This window comes from Miniopterus natalensis, chromosome 6, assembly GCF_054644295.1.
Source record: "Miniopterus natalensis isolate mMinNat1 chromosome 6, mMinNat1.hap1, whole genome shotgun sequence".
In the NCBI taxonomy this organism is placed as follows: domain Eukaryota; kingdom Metazoa; phylum Chordata; class Mammalia; order Chiroptera; family Miniopteridae; genus Miniopterus; species Miniopterus natalensis.
In genome coordinates this window covers 88,868,611-88,889,802 of record NC_142086.1, presented here as the reverse complement: position 1 = coordinate 88,889,802, position 21,192 = coordinate 88,868,611, and the positions used below count along the sequence as shown (strand labels likewise).

Here is a 21,192-nt window from a genome sequence, read left to right as displayed (position 1 = left end):
GGACTTTCGACCCTTTCCTGGGAAGGGGAAGGAAAGGGAAGGGGAGGAGGCCTCTTGGCCCCGGGATCTTTGTCAGGGACACGGGCACCAGGAGGCTGCTCTGTGATGCCAGGAGCAGCTTCATCAGAAACCCAAGCTTCACCTTCAACCCATCAGCTGTGCAACAGTGGAGATGGGGAGATGCCCGGGAAATTCCACCGACAATGCGAATACTGATGAGATGTACTGCTCCATCCAGAAAGGGAGCAGAAGTGGCTGGCCCTGGAGTCAGATCACCCCCATGATCTGATCAAGCATTTTCTACTCCTAGAATAGGTTTTAAATTTTTCTATAGTTTTATGCACTTAAATTAGATCCCTAAAATATTCTCATATACACAGAAAAATAATCTCTCAATGAAAAAGCACGTTACAATAAGTTAAATATTTTTTACTACGGAATCTGCTAGCTTTTGCTACACTTGACAGCATACCTCTTACACACCATATACACATTTAGTCATGGACAGTCCACACACACAGCATGAGGAACCAGGTAGAGCTCAATTTCTTTGCTCTGTGGAGTGGGTTCTGCACGTTTCTTAGCTGGAGACACACAAAATGCAGGACACCAGGAGCTGGGGGGGGGGGGAGATGATCAGCCACAGGACATTTCTGCGGCAGTTTCTCATCTGCATACACGTATTTACACAAAGGCCGACAGCCTACACGTGAGGGTCCAGAGCTCAAGTAGCTAAGGCAACACAGCATGGATCCTGTGAGTGCCAACTTCCCTGTCTCTGCAGGGCTGAGAGGGGCAGGGGTAGGGACCAGCAAGGGGCAGATTTCAGCTGGCCGGGGCTTCAGAGGACAAGGTCTGAAGCTGGTTTCACAGTTGAAAGATACTTGGGCTATTGGCAATGTAGGTTTTAAAAGCATGTGTAGAAGTAAGTATTACCAAAGATCTGGCTAGAAATGTCTACTTTCTGACAGTGAGTCATTAGCAGATGACATTTTAAGAGTGTTGCTTGGTGACACATGCATCCAAATATTCCTTCAAGAAAACGAATGCTGACGTGATACCCATTAAGTGCCTCTAGGAACGCTTCTGAACTTTAAGTAGCTTGGAAGGTGCACTGCACGTAGAAACAAAGTCATAATTTGCTTCTTCGTTCAAAGTGACACAAATCCAGATGAATCTGCAATTCTGTCAACAGTTTTACTTAATGAACGTTGTAATCCCAGACAGAACTGAGAAACAGAGGACAAGTTATTGCTCTGTGTGTAGAACTGAGACTGGTTTGCAAAGAGCAAGCAGGGCCTGCAAAAGTTTGGAGCGGCCAGCCCAGGGCAAGGAAAAGCCTGTGAAAGCAACAAGCCTGGGGCAGCAGGATCAACTCCATGATCGATCCTGCCTCCAGGAGCTATGGTCTTCAGAATGTGAGACTCCTCATGCAGTGGGTCTGTCCTCTCTCCTGACATCACCCTACTCAAAAGCCATAGGTGGGATCCTATGAGGCGAGCTCAGCTAGAACGTTGCTGCTGCTCAGAAGCAGGTGCCCTCCCCCCTCCCCAACATCTGTGGTCCATTTGGCCCAGCAGGACAGGGAGGACATTTCTCTCCAGGGGATGGTGATGAAGGAGCCAGTGTCCAGCCCCTGGGGAAGGGGTGCTGAGCATGCCCTCTACTCCCCCATTACTCTGAAGGCAGAGGCTGGAAAAGCTGGCCTGTCCCACCAGGAAACGGGAGAAAAGCCACCAGTGGGTGACGAAAGACCAAAAGGAAGGGTTTTATTTCAAATTAGCAGGTTCAATAGTCAAAGTTCAAAGGCCTTTTGGTGCCCTGTGGTGCACCCGGGACTGGAGCCCTGGCGGCAGGTGGCTCCTTCTCTGGTCTCCGGGTGCATCTGTAACAAGGGGCTTGGGGCTTGTCCCCTCTGACTAGTCCAGACCATTTAATGAAATAAAAGCAAAGTCTATCAGCCAAGCTCTCCACAACCTGCCAGGGAGGCTTTACAGTCAGAAGACATCTGATGAAGCCCCAACCGAGTCAAGAACTGATGACTGAAAATACAGTGTGGCCTCATGGGCATGTGACCTGCGCAGCCACAGGGACCCTGTGCTTAGAGGGGCCCACACTGGTTAATTCTCAGCTGTCACCACCTCTAAATTACTAACAATTGTGAACAAGGAACCTCGCAGTTTCATTTTGCACTCGGTCCACAAATTATATAGCACGTCCTGAGCATGACTATGGGAGGGTCAAACAACCTGCCTCCCCGGTGCCCATGCAAACACACACTCACAAACACATCCCACAGGGGCTTCTGCATCCCCCAACAGTTCTGCACATCATAGACTCTGAGCAGACTGTCACCCAGTCCGTAGAGAGAGGTCCTTCTTGGGGAGCGGAGGCCAACCCCAGCCAGCCGGAGGTCAGCCCAGCAGTGGACACCTCTACAGTACACCTGAGGCCCCTGTACCTGATCACAGGGGCGCTCAGCAAATCAGATTCAGAGAAGTAAGGAAGGCTAATGAGCCCGTACAGCCCCAAACCCCCACAGCAGCAGAAGGCTGTCACTAGGTACTACCAGGAGTGCTGGGTTCAAGTCCTACACCCAACCCTACCTTCCTGCCCTCTCCCTCCATCAGCCTCAGACCACCAGCAAGTTGGTCCTGTGATTCACACACCAGCAATGTCTTGGAGCTGCAGTAGGTGGAGCCAGAACCCTGGGATCCACCAGAGGGAACTACAAGCTTCCGAAGGGAGATCGCCCCTAGTGGCAGCAGTGGGTAGAAAGGCCGCGGCTGGCTCCTCACTCTGGTTCCTGTGTCACCCTTTGCCCTGCGCCCACATTCTGTTTAGACATAGAAACAAAAGGGAGTGAAGGATTGGGCATAAGAGGAGAAACGCAAAGAAACACAGTTTTAGAAACAGACGCACAGGAGGTTTTTTTTTTTTCAAATGATAAAAGTACAAAACCAGGGTTCCTAGAAGAAAAATATACATTTCTACCACTGCATAAAAAGAAACCCTGCTTACTGGTCAATGCTCAGTATCAAAGAAATGCCTAAGTTTTTCAAGGCTAACTGAACAAGCCCACTTCTAACCAGTTTTAGTGGTGGGCTTTGAATGCTAAAATATTGACACTATTCAGGTGGTAGTAACAGTATAAGCTGGTATAGGAAATAGAACAGAATCTTATTAAAAACAGCTCACAAAACACCCCGACGTAGAGACACGTTAACCCTGAAATACAGCAACCACAGAGTGTCAAAAATTGTTGTGGTAAGTACTGCCTGGTCCCTGGGGCCAGAGGGAAGAGGGAGGAACTGGATGGATCTGCATGTGGCTACAATAATTCTTTAGAGGTGGAGATGAAATTTTACAAACTGTTGAATGTTATTTAAATGACTTAAAATTAGATCTACAGTTAGGCAGCCCCCTCCTCCCCCCCAGCCTCCCTTCCCTGGGAGGGTGGCCTGGCTCAAGATGGAGACTCACTGAATGAACATGACCGAGAGGTCACTGAGAGATGTAACCCAGTGACAAGACTTTCCAATGTGCTGGCACCAGGTTTCAATGCTCCCAAGACAGGGAGCTGCTAGGTGTTTTCTCTCCTTCAGTGGGTAAGCTTTCTGGGCTCATCAGGCACATATCTGGCTCCTGAAGTTATCAGGCTCTGCACTGTGGTCATCCTGGATCTGACAGTGCAGGGGGAGGAAACAGTGTTCTAGGACTTTCCTCTATTTACACAATGCTAAGTAAGGACCCCACAGAATACGGCTGGGGTCGAATTCTCATGGAGCTGTTCCCAACAGTGAGGAGAAGCACCCAGGGAACAAAGAGAAGGAGGCATTGCTTTGACCAAATTCCTCTTGGGGTGCCTCAGATCCCCGCTGACGCTACAGCACCTGCAGGCAGGAGGACAACACCAGCTGATCTGTGCTCATGGCCCCCCTCTGGGCGGGAGGCTCCAAACCTGCAGAGCCAGTGCCTCCGGGGAGCAGACCCCCCACTAACAGCCCACTGCCGAGGCTGAGACGACCCTGCCACCTCAGTGTTCAGCTGTCCCTTTCAAAGCGCCAGTGTTGCTGCAAAGCTCATTCCAACTCTGAAGATAAGGGAGCTGAAAATAAAACACAACCGGATAAGAAAAGAAAAAGATGAAAAACCTACATCCTGTTTCCAATGGGAATTCCTAGAACTGCTGCACACACAAAACAAACTTTCCTCTCATGAATCAGAAAGGCCCAACCAACCAGAAAAAAAAGATTTGGAGTAGACAGGTCTTCTCACACACAGCACTGGTAAGCTCCACAATATACTCCAAGGGCTCCCCCTCACTAAAACCAGGAGTACCTGGTCCACTCCCACTTGCTCTCCAGCCCCCAAGATTCTAGGATGCCCTGCTCTGTGTGAGCCGGAGTTTTGTGCTCACCCTGCCAGCTCCTGCACAGACAGCAGACCTGCAGTCATCCCTCATCCTCCTGACCTCACTCTCACAGGAGGACACCTGGGCTTTGGGTACCAGACCATCAAGACAAGACACAACGCAGGTGGTCCACTTACCCATTTCTGGGAGGTAAATCAGCAGTTAAATTCAATGCTCCTCAACCAGATGAAATCAGCTACTTTCATACACATAGGTCATGCTTAAGTTGTTCGCAAAGCAAAGCAGAAACGTGTGCTCTTTCTAACATCACTGTTTTCTGGGAGCACAGCAGTCTCCTTTGCCCTCAGCACACAGGGACAGGTCATCCAAGCGTCAAACAGGCGGGTCCTGGGTCTGAATGAACTACATCCCCCTAACGGTCATGGTCACAGCTCTCCTGATTCCAGGAGAAGATGGTGCCTACCTACATGCTGAGACAGTGTCAACCAGAGACCCTGCCCCAGAGGGACCGGGACATGGACTGTCCCTTCAGGATTGCTGGTCTAGGAAGCCTCAGCTCAGGGCTCCTGTCCTTGGGGCCCAGCCCTGTGAGAAGAGCCCCTGGCTAGGCTACAGGAGGCCAAGGCAGCCCAGAGAAGACGGAAGTGGGCAGGGGTGTCTAGAGGGCAGGGGGTCAGAATGCAGGATGCAGAGGCCTAGAGAAACCCTGTCTTGAGAAAGCAGAGAGCTAGGTGACAGGTACTTATCAGTGAGGGGCACTGCCAGGCAGCCAAAAAGGCAGAAGGAAGAAACAGAGAGCTGGAGGCTCTATGCACTTCCTACCTGCCTCTACCCCCGACATGCCACAAGTCACAGCAGCATCTGTGGACCAGCCACACTCACCCCAAAGGACGACCAGCCACAGTACAGACCACACACTGAACTGCTGCCCTGGGGGCAGCACGGGGACACTCAGCACAGTCACTTGGAGAAAGAGACTCACACATTCCTTTTCATGCTACACCCATACAGGACTGAGCAGGTAGCCTCGTGGACGTAAAAGGGCAACATGTGTCATTGTGCACACCACACACCCCCAAGTAGATGGCGATGCCCAATGTGGACATGCAAAGAACGTCAATGAGAAGAGGAAGAACAGAGGGAAAGGGCTGGAATGGTGACCCAACACCACCCTTTATACCTCCCTACCGCAGTAACATCCTTCATAAACGCAGGGAACAGCCTGTACTGGTTACAGAAATAGGAAAGCATGAGTTATGCATCTATTTATGGATTTAATTTAAAAGTTTCTTAACATTACGAAATAGAAACTTAAAGTATCTTGACCAGGTTTCCCTTTATGAGATGGTAAACAAAGGCATGCCTGGAGTTCAACCCGGCCTAGAGTGGGTCCAAGTTGAAAGTTTCTAAACTAAAGGGGTCTCCTTGTTTCAAAAAATACTTATGTCTGTTGTTCTTGATACAAAATTCTACACTATTTCCAATAAATAATAAAGTGTTTTTTTAAAGTATGAAATGTAAACGTTGTTGCCCTTTCCAACACACATATTTTAAAAACTGCCTGAGCTGTGACAGGGCTCTTGCAGGAAGTAGTGACACATTCGGTTCCCAGCACAGAGGAGACTCTGCACGGTGTGGCCACTGTCACCACTGAAGCGCTTCTACACTCCTATAGTCTAAGGATCTACGATCACAGAGGATGTTGTCCGGCACGGGAAGGCTAGACTCCAGGACCAAGGGGATGTGCAAAGGACATGCATGACCCCAGTGAACCGGGATTCTGAGAACATCAACATGTGGACAAAACATTACCCACACATTTCATGAAAAAATCAGGTTATTATCTCGTTAACCAGCCCACTGCCTGGCATTTAAGGGGGAAAATCACAGAACTCAAACCAGACAGCTTGTCACATGGTCATACATCCTGACTGGCAGCCAGCACGTGGATTTCCGTCACCGAGAGGGGAGCTGTGTCATAGAGTAGGGGGCACTCTTGGGTCTTCCTCCTGGACTTACGGGGCTGCAGCTCCCAGGCCTGACCCTCCACATGATGCATGTCCTTCACATTTTTCCACCTACTTCCAGATTGTCGATTTTTCTTTTCATGCCCTGGAGATGCCTTTTTGGGGAAGGTACCAAAGACAACTACTGACATTTCCCATGACAGTCAGGATCCAGCATATTTGAGCAAGAACAGGCTCAGAGCTGCCCACCAGTGACAACTGTAATGAAACATCACAGGACCACCCAGCCAAAGAGTTTTTAACTGGGCTGGCAACCAGGACCCAATGGCATCGTAAAGCAGCCTTAGCAAATGACCTACAGTGATACAACCCAGCAGAGAACAACTGTAGGTAATAAGATCCTTAACCATCTTCCACGCTTCCTGGAATCAGAATACAATCACCTGATCATAGCCAGCAATCATTTTCATTGACATCTATCAATGGAAGACACTGGAAGGCCCTACCTACCCACCTGCTGGAATCTTCCATGGACCAGCTCCTCAAAAGTGAGCCAGTGTCCAACAGGAGACCACCTCCAAGTGATCAGATCCAAGGCAGCAGTTCAAATAAGATCCAATGGGGGGATGAGATTCTAGAGCAATGGTGGGACCACAGTAATTTTTTTCTAAACACACCAAGGACTAGGTCAAGGAGCCTACGGGGGGGCTGGTGGAGGTAAGAAATAGGAGGGTTACATGAGTTCTCCAAAAATACAGACACTGCATTTATAAATTATTTTACAGTAACCAGAACCATGCCTCAGGCCCAGGGACAGGCCAGACTCCCAACCACACCTTGCTGGGAGCTACAGGATTGCAAAGACCCTCAAAGCTGAGATGAGACCTGCAGCAAGGCGAGAGGAAAAGAGAGTTTTGTTTCATAAGATGGAAAGTTGTTTGGGGAAAAGGATTGTCGAGAGTTACTCCTACAATCATTAAGGGGCATTTCTTCACTGTCCCGTTGCCCTGCGGCTGACCCAAATGGTCTTAGGAAGCAACACCATTTCCTGATGGCATCTGCTGGCCCTGGCTGGAGCCCTGACGCACACCCTGGGCTGCTCCCTATGGCTCGTCGAAGAGCTGAAGGTCCAAGCGGACCACAATCTCTCCCGTGGGAACTTCATGCAGCAGGAGACACTTGGTCACTGGACCCTTGGAACCCTGGTCCCTCTTGATGTCGGCCACGCGGATCTCTGTCCGACCCAAAAAATCTGAAAAGAGAACGAACAGACCTGCTCAGAGGGAGGATCCCCCCTCTTCAAGGCAGGCATCTGGCATATTGGGAACTTCCCAGTGAATCGCTACACTCTCCCTTCGAAAAGGTCAGCTTACAGGAACCCATGAACTAGATGACAAATGGAGCAAAAAGAAAGGGACACAGCAGGGCATGGAGGAGTCTAAAAGGAGTGAAAACACACACCACATCTTCCCCCACACCTGGGGCCTCCAAAGGGTGGTAAGCTGCCTGGGAGGTGATGCAACAGCAGGTGTCACATGAGCCGCACAATTTGCAATGTATGTGAAATTTAAGGAAGTCACCCAGAAGACAGACAACTACATCTGGGACAAAAACTGGATGGTCATTTCTGCCAGAGGCTGTCAAAGGAGTATTCTCTGTGAAGTTACACCACTTTCCATCAAATACTGTATGTCAGCCTGAGCAGGGATGAGAACACGTTTAAACGTTTTAGGTGCTGTGCAGATACAGAGTGTCTCTAAAAAATGTATACACACACTTGGGATAATTATAAAAGCAGTGTTTATTAAAATGCATTTCCTTTTCAAAACTGAGCTATCAGCTGTTACAGAGTGTATACATTTTTGGGAGACACCTTTTCGTGATGGCGTTAAAGGGGCCTCCGGACCATCACCTCCTTCATCTATTCATGTTATTTATTGCAGTGTCCTGTGCCCCAGGCACTCTGTACAGTTAACAGCCTTCCCTCAACACTCCCGTTGAAAACCTGGGAGGTTTTCCAAGTGGGAAGACTCGAGTTTATTTTGCCCCCACGTGCATTTCATGGAAATAATCTCTTAGGTAAGAACAATATCAGGATGTTCAACATACGCCCTAGTGCAGCTGCCACTGTGTCATGATATTTCACTATTTAAAAAGAAGCTCAATTTAACCTCAAACCCTCACTCAGCAGAATGAAAACCGACAGCGAAGAGCCCAGACGAGAGTCAGACGGGCCTGGCCAGGCTCTGACCTCCAGCCAGCTCGTGACCATCCTCACACAAGCACAGCAGCAACTAACGCACAGTGAGAAAATCCACATGAAGGTACTGAAAGAGCGACCTGAGCCTTGCGCAGGCCATGCTAGCATCAGACGCTCACGCCCAGCCCGTTATTATCCTCCTGGGAACAAAGTTAAGTCGAGACTGTCATCTTTAAACTTACCTTCTGATTTTTACTGAGTTGAGGAAAAGGAAGAGAGTTCCTTAGAGTCACTGGCCAAACCCATTCTTTTGTAGGCTCAGAGCAGAAACAGAAACACCGGTGGAAGGAAGGAAGCACCCAGCACAATTCCATCCCCTTGATTAGCCAGAAATGTCACTAAAGGACACCCACGGATCCTACCACACCTGCTGCCGCCAACGGTCTTGCTCGGCTGGCTAGTTTTATCACTGTGGCTTTGGCCAGGGACTAATGAACGGGGCTGAGGCCTTGGGGCCAGCTGCTCTGGGGTTGCACAGGACCGCACTGTTTGCCTGGGGAGCTTTGTCACCTGCTCTAAGATGCCCAGCACAGGGCAGCCTCCTCCTGCGCTGACCTCACCTCTCTGGAGGGAAGCCCAGGCCAGCCTGGCCCTGGGTTTCCAGGCAGAACACGCTTGCCCAGGAAGGCAGGGCAGGGAGGGAGGACTCACCGTCTGGGGAGAACTGGTCCCTCTCGAACACGGTGATGCAGAGAACCTCCTGCTCCAGGTCCCTGATGAAGAACTGGCAGTTGGAGTTCCACTTGGGGTTGAGGGTGTCCTGCATGGTCTTGGTGATGTGGCACTGGGAGCCCATGGTCACCTCGCAGTAGGGGTTGCTCTTCCCTGGGGGGGGACAGGCCGGATGACTCCTGCCGGGGGGGGTCACCACGGAGGGGGCCCCACCCTCTGCGCGGCGGCCACGCGTGGGGTCCAGGGGAAGCTCCCTCCCAGCCTCGTACTTCAGCGGAGCACAAATCCCAGGGGGCGGGGGGGGAAGGGGGGCCGTGGGCTCCTCGCGCCAGCCTCAGGCTGCGCCATGCCCGCCGGGACACGGCGGCCACTCGGGCCCTGGGCAGCGGACCCGCGGGAGGGGCGTAAGGGGGCGAAGCTCAGGTTCCCCACCAGTGCTCGGACAGCCCCCCTGGAGGGATGCGGGGCGACGGCCACCGCGCCTCCGACCGAGGGCCGCGGGGGGCGGGGGGGCCGGTGCTCACCGTGCGACCGGCAGGGCTTCAGCTCGATGCCTTCGACCACGTTCACCATCAGCCGTCCAATCCCCGTCGCCCTCTGGGAGCGGACTGCGCGGGGCGGGCAACAGGGACTCGTTCCACCCGCGCGCTCCCGCCTGTTCGCCGCGCGCCGCCTCGCCCGTGCTGCGCCCTCGAGGGCGCGTCTCCCCTGCCCTCCCCAGTGCTGCTTCCTACGCCGGGGTCTGCCCTCTGCCCCACTCTGCACCCCGTTCCGCACCCGCTCTCTCTCCCTCACTGCCGCCGGTCTCCTGCCTCTGCCCTCAGGCGCACCTCACGCTAGGGATTCGCGGCCCACAAGCGGCCCCGTGCCCGGCCTCGCGGGAAGCCCTAGTCTCGCGGGAAGCCCTGGTCTCGCGGGAAGCCCTGGTCTCGCGGGAAGGCCTGGCCTCGCGGGCCTCACGGGAAGGCCTGGCCTCGCGGGAAGCCCTGATCTCCCGGGAAGCCCTGGCCGCCCGGAAAACCCTGGCCTCGCGGGAAGTCCTGGTCTTGTGGGCCCCGGGGGACGCCCTGGCCTTGCAGGTCTCCAGGGAAGCCCTGGTCTCGCGGGAAGCTGGGCCTCCCGGGAAGTCCTGGTCTCGCGGGAAGCCCTGACCTCCCGGGAAGCCCCGGTCTCGCGGGAGGCCCCGGTCTCGCGGGAAGCCCGCCTCACCCAGGTAGGCCTTCTCGCGCTTCTTCTTCTCCGTCTCGATGTAGAGTTCCGAGGCGGCCTTGATCTTCTGCACCCAGGCCGTCCTTGGGAAGGAAAAGACAGAAGGTGCCGACAGGACTGGGGGAGGCTCGGGTCATTCCGACGCGGCTCCCAGGACTCTGCCTGGGACGCTCGGCCCGAGCTGGGGAAGGAGGCCCGCGCCCCGAGGTCAGGCGAAGGGCGGGCCTTGTGGGTGCCCGAGGCCGCCTCGCTGTCCCCGAGAAAACCGCTTCCCCGCCGTCCCGGCGCCGCCGGCCCACAGCTCCCGGCCCCGGGGCGACGTCCCCGTGTCCCCGCGCCAGGCCCAGGCCCAGGCCCAGGCCCAGGCCCAGGCCCAGGCCCAGGCCCAGGCCCAGGCCCAGGCCCAGGCCCAGGCCCAGGCCCAGGCCCTGGAACGTCGTGGCCGTGGGTCCAGTCACCGCCGGGCGGGTCTGACTCCCTCGGCCCCGGGGCAGCGCCCTGGAGACGCGGCTGGAGCAACGTGCCCACGCCCGGGGCGCAGAACGCCCGCCCCAGGGAGCCGCCGCCGAGGGGCGCGTTTCACGGCCTGCGAGCCCCGCGGGGGACCTGCGGCGCCGTCTCAGAGGAGGCCGACGTTTTCTACCCCAAAATCTCAAGCGACGCTAGTTCCAGCTCCTCTTATTTGCAGACGTTCGTGCCCTGTGTCAGACCTCCTCGGGGCTCTAGAAGGAAGCATTGGGACCCCCCGTGTCCCCTGCAGCCAGACAGGGTGGCACGCAGCTGGGGAGCGTGGGCACCTGCTGAGTAATTAAATGCCCCACGTGGTGCTGCACCTGGCGGACCGGGGTGCGGGCCGGGGAGGGGACCGGGCTTACCTCTCATTTATGCTCTCTGCTCGAAGGGTGTAGACGCGGTCGATGTGGGAGATGTGGAAGATGGGCTCATCCCCAGACGGGTCGGTGGGTAATTTTACTAGAACCTCATTTAGGAAAATGGGCTGGAAAATAATGCTCGGGCATTAGAAAACCAGACGGGTCCGTGAGTGCCAGTCAACTCTGCGTGTGTGTGCGCGCGTGTACACATGGACACGTGAGCCAGACCGCGTGTGACTGTGCGTGCGCAGGTGTATGTACATTGTACAGTAAACTAGTGTGTGTGTGTGTGTGTGTGTGTGTGTGTGTGTGTGTGTGTGTTTGTTTGTTGTTGTAGTAAACTCTACCCGGATAATGATTTTGTGTTAATGCCAGCTTTCATGTGTAACAAATTATAAACATGGACACACACACACACACACACACACCATTTTGCAGGTATTTTTAAGTCCTTCAGAATATGAACTGATCTGTTTTTCCTGCAGCATATCCTAGTCGGCAAACAGCCTCCATCAGCTTTATCTCCAAGCGATTCCCTCCAGAGATTTTCATACAGAGTTGCTAGGGACAGTCTACATGTGTACGTTGTTTGTGGTTGTGTTCTAAAGTAAAGCCGCCTGTTGCTTCAGAGAAAATTCATCTATCAGAACACCCCACAGAGACAAATTTAGAAAAACAATTTCCCATGACAAGAGCACACACACAGCCATGCAGGTAGGAGCAGGTGAAATAAACAGCTTAGGGAAATCTCTACATGGGGACTGTTTAGATTGGCTGGAAAAGGTGCGGGGTATAGGTGTTTCAAGCTACCTTGAAAAGTTTGGAGGGGGACCTGGGAATGTTCAAAAGGTGGGCACCTTCCCCACGCCTGCCTCATCTGCACACTTGACCATGAGCCCCGTCAGGGCAGGGTGTGCCTGCATCAGGGCTGGGGGACCCGCAGTAGCCACTGGGCAGCTAATGGATGTTCATCAATCACATTGACCGTTTTTCCCTTCCTGGTAGTACAGGCACCTCGGAGATGCTCTGGGGCTGGTTCCAGACTACCGCAATGAAGTTATAATCGTTTTGCTGGTGGAGGTTCTTGCCTTCAACTTGTCAAAAACACAATTTCTGTGAAGCTCAACAACATAAAGCTCAAGAAAAGGAGGTGTGTCTGTACTAGAAGTGACCATCAGTCACCCTGAACCCGGGTCACCCTCGCCTTCCCCTCCACACCATCGCCCCAATCCTGACAATACTCTGACTCCTCTTGGAGACATCCTCCCCTGACACCAACCCTGCCAGTGCAATCTAGAACCCAACTTACTGTTTTGTACATTTTGTACTGCAGGTTGGACTTGGGGCTGAAGACCTTATCAGTTCCGGAAGAGCCCAGGGGCTTTATGATCTGGGTGAGCAGGAGGAAGTCATTGAAGAGGAAGCCATACAGCTCCTTGTTGCTCTTGGCCTTGTACAGTTTCCCACTGTGCAGAAACTTACGTGGCCCCAAGCAGTTGGTCACTGAATTGAAGACAAGTTGCTGAGAAAGGAAAACAAAGCCAAAAAGATAGGATGGAGTTAGGTGATGTTTTGATGTTGGGGTTTCTGCATCTGAAAGTGTGAGCTCCATCAGAATCTGGGGCCGGGCCTCAGCGCATCTGTAGCTGAGGCTCAGATCAAAGACCTTGAGAGTATTGTGCTGAGCAAAATAAGTCAGAAAAGGTTAAGATCCATATGATTTCATTCATGTGAGATGTAAAACTGAAAGCAACAAATGAACAAGGCAAAAACTCACAGACAGCAGGATGGTGGTCACCAGGGGAAGAGGGTTGGGGGCTAGTAAAGGGTAAAGGGGGTCAAATACATGGTGATGGACGAAGATGTGACTTTGGGCAGTGGGCACACAATGCAGTGGACAGATGATGTATCATAAAAATGTACACCTGAATCCTATATAATCTTACTAACCAATGTCACCCCAATAAATTTAATTTAAAAAAATTTTAAGTACTTGTTGGAAGAACTTGGGCAGTACGAAACTCAGTGGTGCTGAGTGACACCTCAGAGCCAAGCAGAATAGGCACTTGTTGGTGCAAATCAACCCCACCCAACTCTGGTCCTGAAACATGAAGAGGATAATACTCTTCCTGCCACTTCCCAAACCTTAAAGATGGCCCTGAGTGCTGAAATGCAGCTCTGTCATCCCACCGGGCTCCATTTTGTGCTCTATCATCCCCCCCACACTGGCTCTGTGATCTGTTCTGTCACCCCACACACACACACTGGCTCTATGATCTTATGCTCTGTCATCCCCCCACTGGCTCTATGATCTTGTGTTCTATCACACACACCCCAGCCACTGGCTCTATGATCTTGGGCTCTATCATCCCCCCTAGACACTACGCATATGAGCAGGTTCTGAAGGGCTGAGGAAGACTGAGGTAGAAATAACCTCACTAAGGCCCCCTTTTTTGACAGCAAGGGGGAGCCTGAGAGGGGGGAAGGCCACAGCTGTGCCCAGGCAGTGATATGATCCAGGCAGGGGTCATAGTCCCCATGTGCCCACATTCGGGCTCCGGGGAGATGGTCCGCCCAGCGACCTTCAAGGCTGAGGCACTCTCCAGAAGTATGAACCTTACAGAGCTCCCTGAGGAGAGTATCTGTGGGGAGGTGACGAGGTTCATGACATGCATCCCCCGAGAGGCTGACTTCACTGTGGGAGGAAGAATCAGTGGTGCCTCTGTGACCAGAGCCTGATGGGCACCAGGGGAGAGTGGCCACTCCACCTCGCTCTCAGGTACAAGAAGGAAGGAGGCCTCCAACCTCCCACCAAGGCTCTGAGGGACCCAAAAGGCTAAAGGGGGCACCTCAGCTGGAGCCTTCAAAGGATATTCTCACCCTTCGTATGAGAATGGGTGCCTGGAAGTCATTCTAGCCCTTTTTCTTGCCAGAAGAGAGGTCAAGCCACTTGGGGACAAAAACCAAGAAAAGGCAACTTGGGTCACAAAAGGGTGGTGACATTCACTCACCTTCTAAGGTTAAGGCCTCCAGTGGGCCAGGCCAACACTGAACACACACGAATCAGGAACGGACAAGAATGTCAAGAACAGCATTTAACTGAAACTTAATCACTGGTAAGTGTCCAGAGCAGGGTCAGGAAACAAGTCAACGTGCCCATGAACACCCTGCAGGCAAAGCGGGAGCTGTGACAACAACGATGTGTCTCTTTCACGTGGATGGTTCTCTCCCCCCCACCCCTTCCCTCCTACTCTAAAAATCAATGGAAAAAAAATATCCTCAGGTGAGGATTAAAAAAAAGAAGAAATTTTCAGCTGCCAAAAACAGAATAAAAATGCAAACCTTGGATGATAAGCCCTGAGCTGGCTTTGGCCATGAGAGTCCCTCTTGAATCTGTGACCTTGAGCTTCCACTTTAGTGGCTACATGGGGTGCAAAAGACAGAAGCCGTATCTAGGGCTCATGAGTGAAGGATCCAACAGGAGATTGCGAAAAGCTGAACCCCAGAGGAAGAGCGACAAACTCAAGCACAGGATGAGCAAGAAAACTGGACCTTGGTGTAAGTGGGGGGGAAAAAATGCCCCTGAGAATGTGTAACCACAAGGCAGCTCTCACAACACAAGTTTGAAGCACAAGTCACACAACTAGTGTGATCCCTCAAACCCCTCTATACTTAATTTAGGGTGATACTGGTGGCAACCGTCGCGGAAAGAACACAACGTCAGACCACAAAGATCCCACCGATGAAGTTCCCAAGAACATTGAGCTCACAATAAAAAATCACAGCGCATGCAGAGAAACCGCCCGTGTGGCGAGGGCTGGCAGAAACAGCAGACGAGAGTGAGATCCGAACGTTAGATACGGAAATTATCAGGCTTGAAACATACAGGATTATGTTTAAAATGTGTTAGGAAGTAAGTGAGAAGCATGGCCACTTGTGCAAAGAATACGACACTGGAAAGAAACCAGCAGATTAGAGAAAATAAGTAGAACTGCTGGAAACGGAAAAGAAAATAACTAGAATCTAAAAACTCAGTGGATGGGTTAAATAGCAGATTAGAAGCAGCCAGAGAGAAACTAGCAAGCTGTGGGCTGGAGAGGGGGCGGTCCATGCTCTGTCCCCCTAGGGCTGGCTGCAGAGGCTCAGCAGGCCGGGCTCAAGGGTCGGGGCCCACCCCCACCCTCACCCCCACCCCCGGCGGCTAACCTCAGACAGGCCTTCACACTGCACGTGGGCTTGGATCCACTCCAGCCGGTCGGAGTTCTCCTTCTCCCGAACCCCCTCGTTCACCTGGGAGCACAGCTCCTCCGCCTTCTCCAGGGCGAGCCTCAGGTGGCTGTGGTCGGGGTGGTTCTCGGGAGTGTTTTCCAGGATCTACGGGGAGACCAGAAGGCACAACCTTAGGGTGGGCCCGAGGTTCGCTGTCCCAGAGGCCTGGCCAGCGGAGGTGCTCACAGCTCAGACCCCTCCTAATGGTGGACACAAGTCACTGCGGCAGTGAGCACGCACCTCTGCGAGGACATGGAGCTCGAGGCCACTCCTTTGTGTCAGGGCCCCCTTGCAGGACAGGGGTGCCACATTACTTACACTTGGGGTGTGACAGGGCAGTGGCTGAAGCAGGGCAGTCATGCACCCGCATGGATTTCTCCCAGGAGAGCACCTCTGTCCTGGGTCCCAGCACAGCAGCAGGTGTCTGTGCACCTCGGGGCCTGGGTGCAGATGGCTGTTTTCCTGGATGGACCACCCAACCAGCGCCTGTGATGACGGCTCTGCAGCTGGATCTCCTGGTGGGAGTCCCTGCTCTGCCCCAGCAAGCGTGACATGGGCCAGTCACACACGTGCTCTGAGCCTCAGTTTCCTCTTGAAATATGGGGACACTGCTAGCACTCCTGATAAAGCTGTTTAGAGGAGTCAATGATTTATACAAGTGAAGCACTTTGCCAAGTACCTGGGCTTTAGCAGGTGCTCAATAAATGAGAGCATTACCACCAGGCTCTCCAAGGACCTGGAGGGCACTAAAGGCGATCCTTATGGGGAAAGACCCTAAGAACAAGGAGACCACTTGCAGGGGAGGGAGATTTGTCACGTATAAGGGGACTGAGCAAATTATCAAACATATGGAGGGAATGAGCACCAGGCCTCTCGCAGAGAAGGAGGTTGTGAATCTACAGAAGGAGGGGGCCTAGAATCACTACTGCGATGTCAGAACAGGAGGCACTGGTGCGAAGTTGGGGTTTTAATATGCATAATTACACACCCAGATTGATCTCCAAATAAATGTGTATACACTTGTGCATATGTAAATGTGTGTTTGAATATTTATGCATACATATATTTCCAGACTGCCACCGAGAGACCCAAAGGCATCACCACAGGGCGGCAGTGAGCACACCAGGTCCAGATCTGGGCCTCAAATTCCCCCCCGAGGGACCAGCTCTGAAACCTCTTGGGAAGCTGTCCCCTGTGGTCACACAATCCCAGCTCAGGGGACGTGTAAGATGGGGACTCTGAAGCCCTGATTGTTTTCCTCTTGGTGTTGGCTTCTTGAAGTGGCAGGAGGACCACCACCATCAGCTAGCAACTATCGTATCTCACAGCGGCTTCCCGAAGGCGGCAGGGATTCGATTTCTATGTTCTTCTCAGAAAAGTCAAGGCTTAAAGTCGCCGTGCCAGTACCAGGGAGAGAATCAAGGTCTGAGCTCTCACTTTCCAGCTTACAAGGTAGAAGCCACTTGGTGGCGCAGCTAAAGGTCGCGCGTTATTAGCTCTTTCCATGAATTATTAGCTCTTTCCACGTATTATTAGCTCTTTCACAACAAACAGCTCCTCCTTCCGAGTCACCACGCAGATGCCTCCACACCCTGTTGGTATATGACCTCCACCCAACAGATGGCGGTGTGCTGGCTGGGGACGTGCCCAGGGCCCTGGCGCCCTGGATGCCGAGAACGCACTCCCGCACTTGAAACACAGGCTGTACTCACATTTTTGATGATCAGAGGGTATCTGGTCACCCGCTGCATGGGCTTCAGTATGAAACTCGAGAGCGGCATCCCTTTGCAGCGAGGGTCCATTGCCAACCTCTGCAACAATAGATTTCTTTAATGCCCTTAAGAAATCGGACCCAGCCGGTGTGGCTCAGTGGTTAAGTATTGACTCATGAACCAAGAGATCGAGGTTTGATTCCTGGTCAGGGCACATGCTCGGGTTCCAGGCTTGATCCCCAGTGGGGGGCGTGTAGGAGGCAGCTGATCAATGACTCTCTCGTCATTGATGTTTCTCTCTCTCTCTCCCCTTCCTCTCTCTGAAATCAATAAAAACATTTTTAAAAAAAGAAAAGAAATCTGCAAACCCAGTCAGGGACTGATGCTATTGGATGTCCCACCCCCGCGGTGTCTCATTTCTCTGGACCACCCCTGGGGAGCCTGGAGTGGGGAGGGCCTGACCGGTTATCCTGGTCCAGGACAAGGCCCTGCCCAGGGGGAGGACCAGAGTCCTGCAGGTGTGACTCAGCCGCCAGGTGAGCCCCTGCTCTCCAGATTCCTTCCTCGAGACTCACAGTTCCTCACTCAGAGTTGAGATTGGAGACTATTTCTCCTGGATATCTGCAAAAACTTCCTAACACCCCCAGGAACAAGGAGGGTCACAGACTATAGGGTCAGAATGAATCCCCCTAAGTCCCTGGATGCAGGGCGGGGGGGCTGGAGGTCATGGACTGTTTCGGGTGGGACCTGCACACGCCCTGGGAGCCCCAGGCAGTCGGGGACAGCGGAGCTCAGACAGAGGGGTCAAGATGGGTTTCAGGCCGGTGGGTCGTCTCCACCCAGGACTCCTCAACTCTTTCTTCCACCACTTTTGCCAGTTCTGTCTGGAGGACAAGAGTCCCTCTATCCCCAGAAGGCGATCCTATCTACGAGTCCCTGGGGTTGCATGGTGACAGCTCTCGAAGTTTCTGGTTTTATGCCGTGACCTGGGCCCCCGGCCCCGGGAACCGCCGGCGTCTGAACCTGCTCCAGCCGAGGACGTCATTACGGCGGGACACCCGCGGTCAGCAAAGGCTTGTCGAACTCCCACAGGGGTGAGGTGGGGAGAGTGATGGGGGCGGGGGGAGCGAGAAGGGGCAGCAAGCCCCCTCCCTGGGCTGGAGTCAGCATTTCCCTGAAGTCCAAGGGCATCCAGTGATGCACTCGTCCAGCCTGTGCCTGAGGACGCGCCCTTGGCTGAAACCCCAGGTGGCCCGTGGCACCCAGCAGCCCGGCATCTGCTCTCCAGTCTGCTCCCCCCCCCCAACCTCTTAGCAACATTTCTCCTCTTGGAATGACTAGAATGCCCGACTTACTGGCTAGCAAATGGCAGCATTTAACGCTGAGAAATGCCGGGGGTGGGGGGGAAGAGCAAATGTACATGATGCTGTGGCCAAGAAGTGACGGCGGGCGGAATCTCCCAGCGCCAGCGCTGAGCAGGGGAACGGCCTGCCCCCAGGCGCATCGGGTGCAAAGGCAAGCCTGCCGTCGCCATTACTATTTTGCTATCTGTTCATCAAAACGATGAACCTACTTAACAGAAGTTATTTCATTCTCTTATTTTTTTTCCTCTGAGAGAGGCTGTGGGGCCAGGCAGGGACCCACCCGGGCCAAGGCCAAGTCCCAGGGCAGCAGACCCAGGGCCTGGGGCCTCCAGCAGCGCCATCCCAACGTCCCCTCGCAGACACCTGGGTCTCTAGACCCCTGTTATCCCCCGCGGCAGAGGTCCTGGCGCATCACACTCACCCCCACAGGCTGCCTGGAGTTTGAGCCCATCGAGAAGAACCAATGGGGAAAGAACAAAGGGCTCATTGGGACTACCGGCCACTCCCTGTGCGGGTGAAGGGCAGAGCCCAGCGGACGCTGGAGGGCACTCAGGTTGGTCAGAATAGGAAACCCGAGACCCACCAGCCCTCCTGAGCCTGACAAACCAGATGGGAAATTCAGACCTGAGTGCAGACACCACCACCAGCGCCTGGACAGCAGCTCAAAGCTCCCAGGCCCAGGGCTGGCCCTGCTCTCCAAGCCTCCCCGCCCCCCACCGCCCCTGTGGTCACAGCCACACCTGCCCGCTAGTGCCACCCCTGTGGTATAGCCAAGACCTCAGTCCCTGTCGGTCCCTGTCAGTCTTTAGCAGAAATGTGCACATAGACATTTGAATTTGCCCCCGACACACCCAGTGCCCGAGCACAGCCACCCGGGGGCGGGGTCCCGCCCAGCCCGGGCTCCTTACTTTGACGAAGTCCTTGAAGTCGGGGGCCTCGTCCGTCTTCTGCTGGATGAGGGCCGCCCCGTTGAGCTGGCAGCTGCAGAAGCGGATGTAGGGCTGCATGTGGGGCAGCTGGGCCGTCAGGATGTCCCCGATCATCTTCACAGGCATCTTCTCCCCGGACATCTTCTTGCGAACTCGCAGGGCTCTGTGCGGAGACACGACAGGTGAGGCCCCGCCATCACGCTGGCTGCTGGGGACACTGCACACTTCCAGCCGGACAGAAAAAGCCCGAAGGCCACTAAAGGGCCTATATGGGAAGCAGGGGCAGAAAGAGACACGAGTCTAGCACTATAGGGGGTGTCACCGAGCATTTCTCTTTGGCATGATGGCTGTTTGCCGGCTCTTGGGCATAAATCAGTTTTTCTTATGGACTAATACGGGATCATTTCTTCGGTTACTCAGACAGGGTCCCTGTGTCAATGTGTCACTTGACAGGTTATCTGTGATGAAGGACCCAGCTGGTGTGGCCCCGGCGCTGAGCCTGTTTCTGGGCCAATCCTGCTCCAGGGACATGCAGGCTCATTTTCAGACTCAACAAAACATAACTAAGATGGTAAATCAGTTACCACAGGAAAATAATCCTATTTGTTCCCCAAAGCCAAGTAGGAAGGATGGTCTGAACCATCTGCCCCAGTCCCTGCTCCATCCCGGTGGCTAATTTGAAGTTCCTTTGATGAAGAGGGGTTCTGAAGACATAAGCCTGTGAATGAGAACAGACCAATGGACCCAGACGGTTTATGTCCTGGAAGCCAAGAAGGGACGGGGGGAGGGGGGGGGGCTTGGGGGGTGTCTGTTCTGGGGTCCAGCTGCAGTCTGAGTGTTCAGGGCCATGGTAGCCAGGGCTGCGCATCCCACCCTTCTTCCAACTCTAATAGGTGACCCCCAACACTGGAATCTAGAAAAGGACACTGAGCTTCTACTCGGCAAGGACAGCAGTGCACTGGGAGGGCAGGGCCACAGATGAGGCCATGAGTGTGTTCCGCCTGCCCTACTGACCATGGGGGGGTGAGGGGGGGGTGAGTGGGTGGGGGGGTGGATGGGGGGGTGGATGGGGGGGTGGGTGGGGGGATGAGTGGGTGGGGGGGATGGGTGGATGGGTGGATAGGTGGGTGGATGGGTGGATGGGTGGATGGGTGGATAGGTGGGTGGGTGGGTGGGTGGATGGGTGGGTGGGTGGGTGGGTGGATGGGTGGATGGGTGGATAGGTGGGTGGATGGGTGGATGGGTGGATGGGTGGATAGGTGGGTGGATGGGTGGATGGGTGGATGGGTGGATAGGTGGGTGGATAGGTGGGTGGATGGGTGGATGGGTGGATAGGTGGGTGGATGGGTGGATGGGTGGATGGGTGGGTGGGTGGATGGGTGGATGGGTGGATGGGTGGGTGGATGGGTGGATGGGTGGATGGGTGGATAGGTGGGTGGGTGGATTGATTGGTGGATAGATGGGTGAGTGGGTGAGTGGATAGATTGATGGACAGATCAGGATGTTATGCTATATGATTTTAACCTAAGGGTGGGAAGATATCACTGTGAATTCCTTTGACTG

At 53.8% G+C, this 21,192-nt stretch overlaps 1 protein-coding gene across 1 annotated transcript in view; it reads right to left on the bottom strand.

Annotated features, from left to right (window-relative positions):
• Positions 1 to 6,442: 6,442 nt before the first annotated feature.
• Positions 6,443 to 21,192, bottom strand: part of ITSN1 (intersectin 1) — a 159,829-nt gene continuing 145,079 nt past the window's right edge. Inside the window, exons 31-39 of the mRNA XM_087818469.1 lie at positions 19,609 to 19,792; positions 17,337 to 17,435; positions 15,562 to 15,729; positions 12,665 to 12,877; positions 11,359 to 11,480; positions 10,484 to 10,566; positions 9,799 to 9,882; positions 9,254 to 9,427; positions 6,443 to 7,594 (exon numbers count right to left, since the gene is read on the bottom strand). Of these exons, the coding sequence (XP_087674595.1) occupies positions 7,446 to 7,594; positions 9,254 to 9,427; positions 9,799 to 9,882; positions 10,484 to 10,566; positions 11,359 to 11,480; positions 12,665 to 12,877; positions 15,562 to 15,729; positions 17,337 to 17,435; positions 19,609 to 19,792 (1,276 nt within the window). The 3' untranslated portion in view covers positions 6,443 to 7,445. The remainder of the gene's footprint in view (positions 7,595 to 9,253; positions 9,428 to 9,798; positions 9,883 to 10,483; positions 10,567 to 11,358; positions 11,481 to 12,664; positions 12,878 to 15,561; positions 15,730 to 17,336; positions 17,436 to 19,608; positions 19,793 to 21,192) is intronic.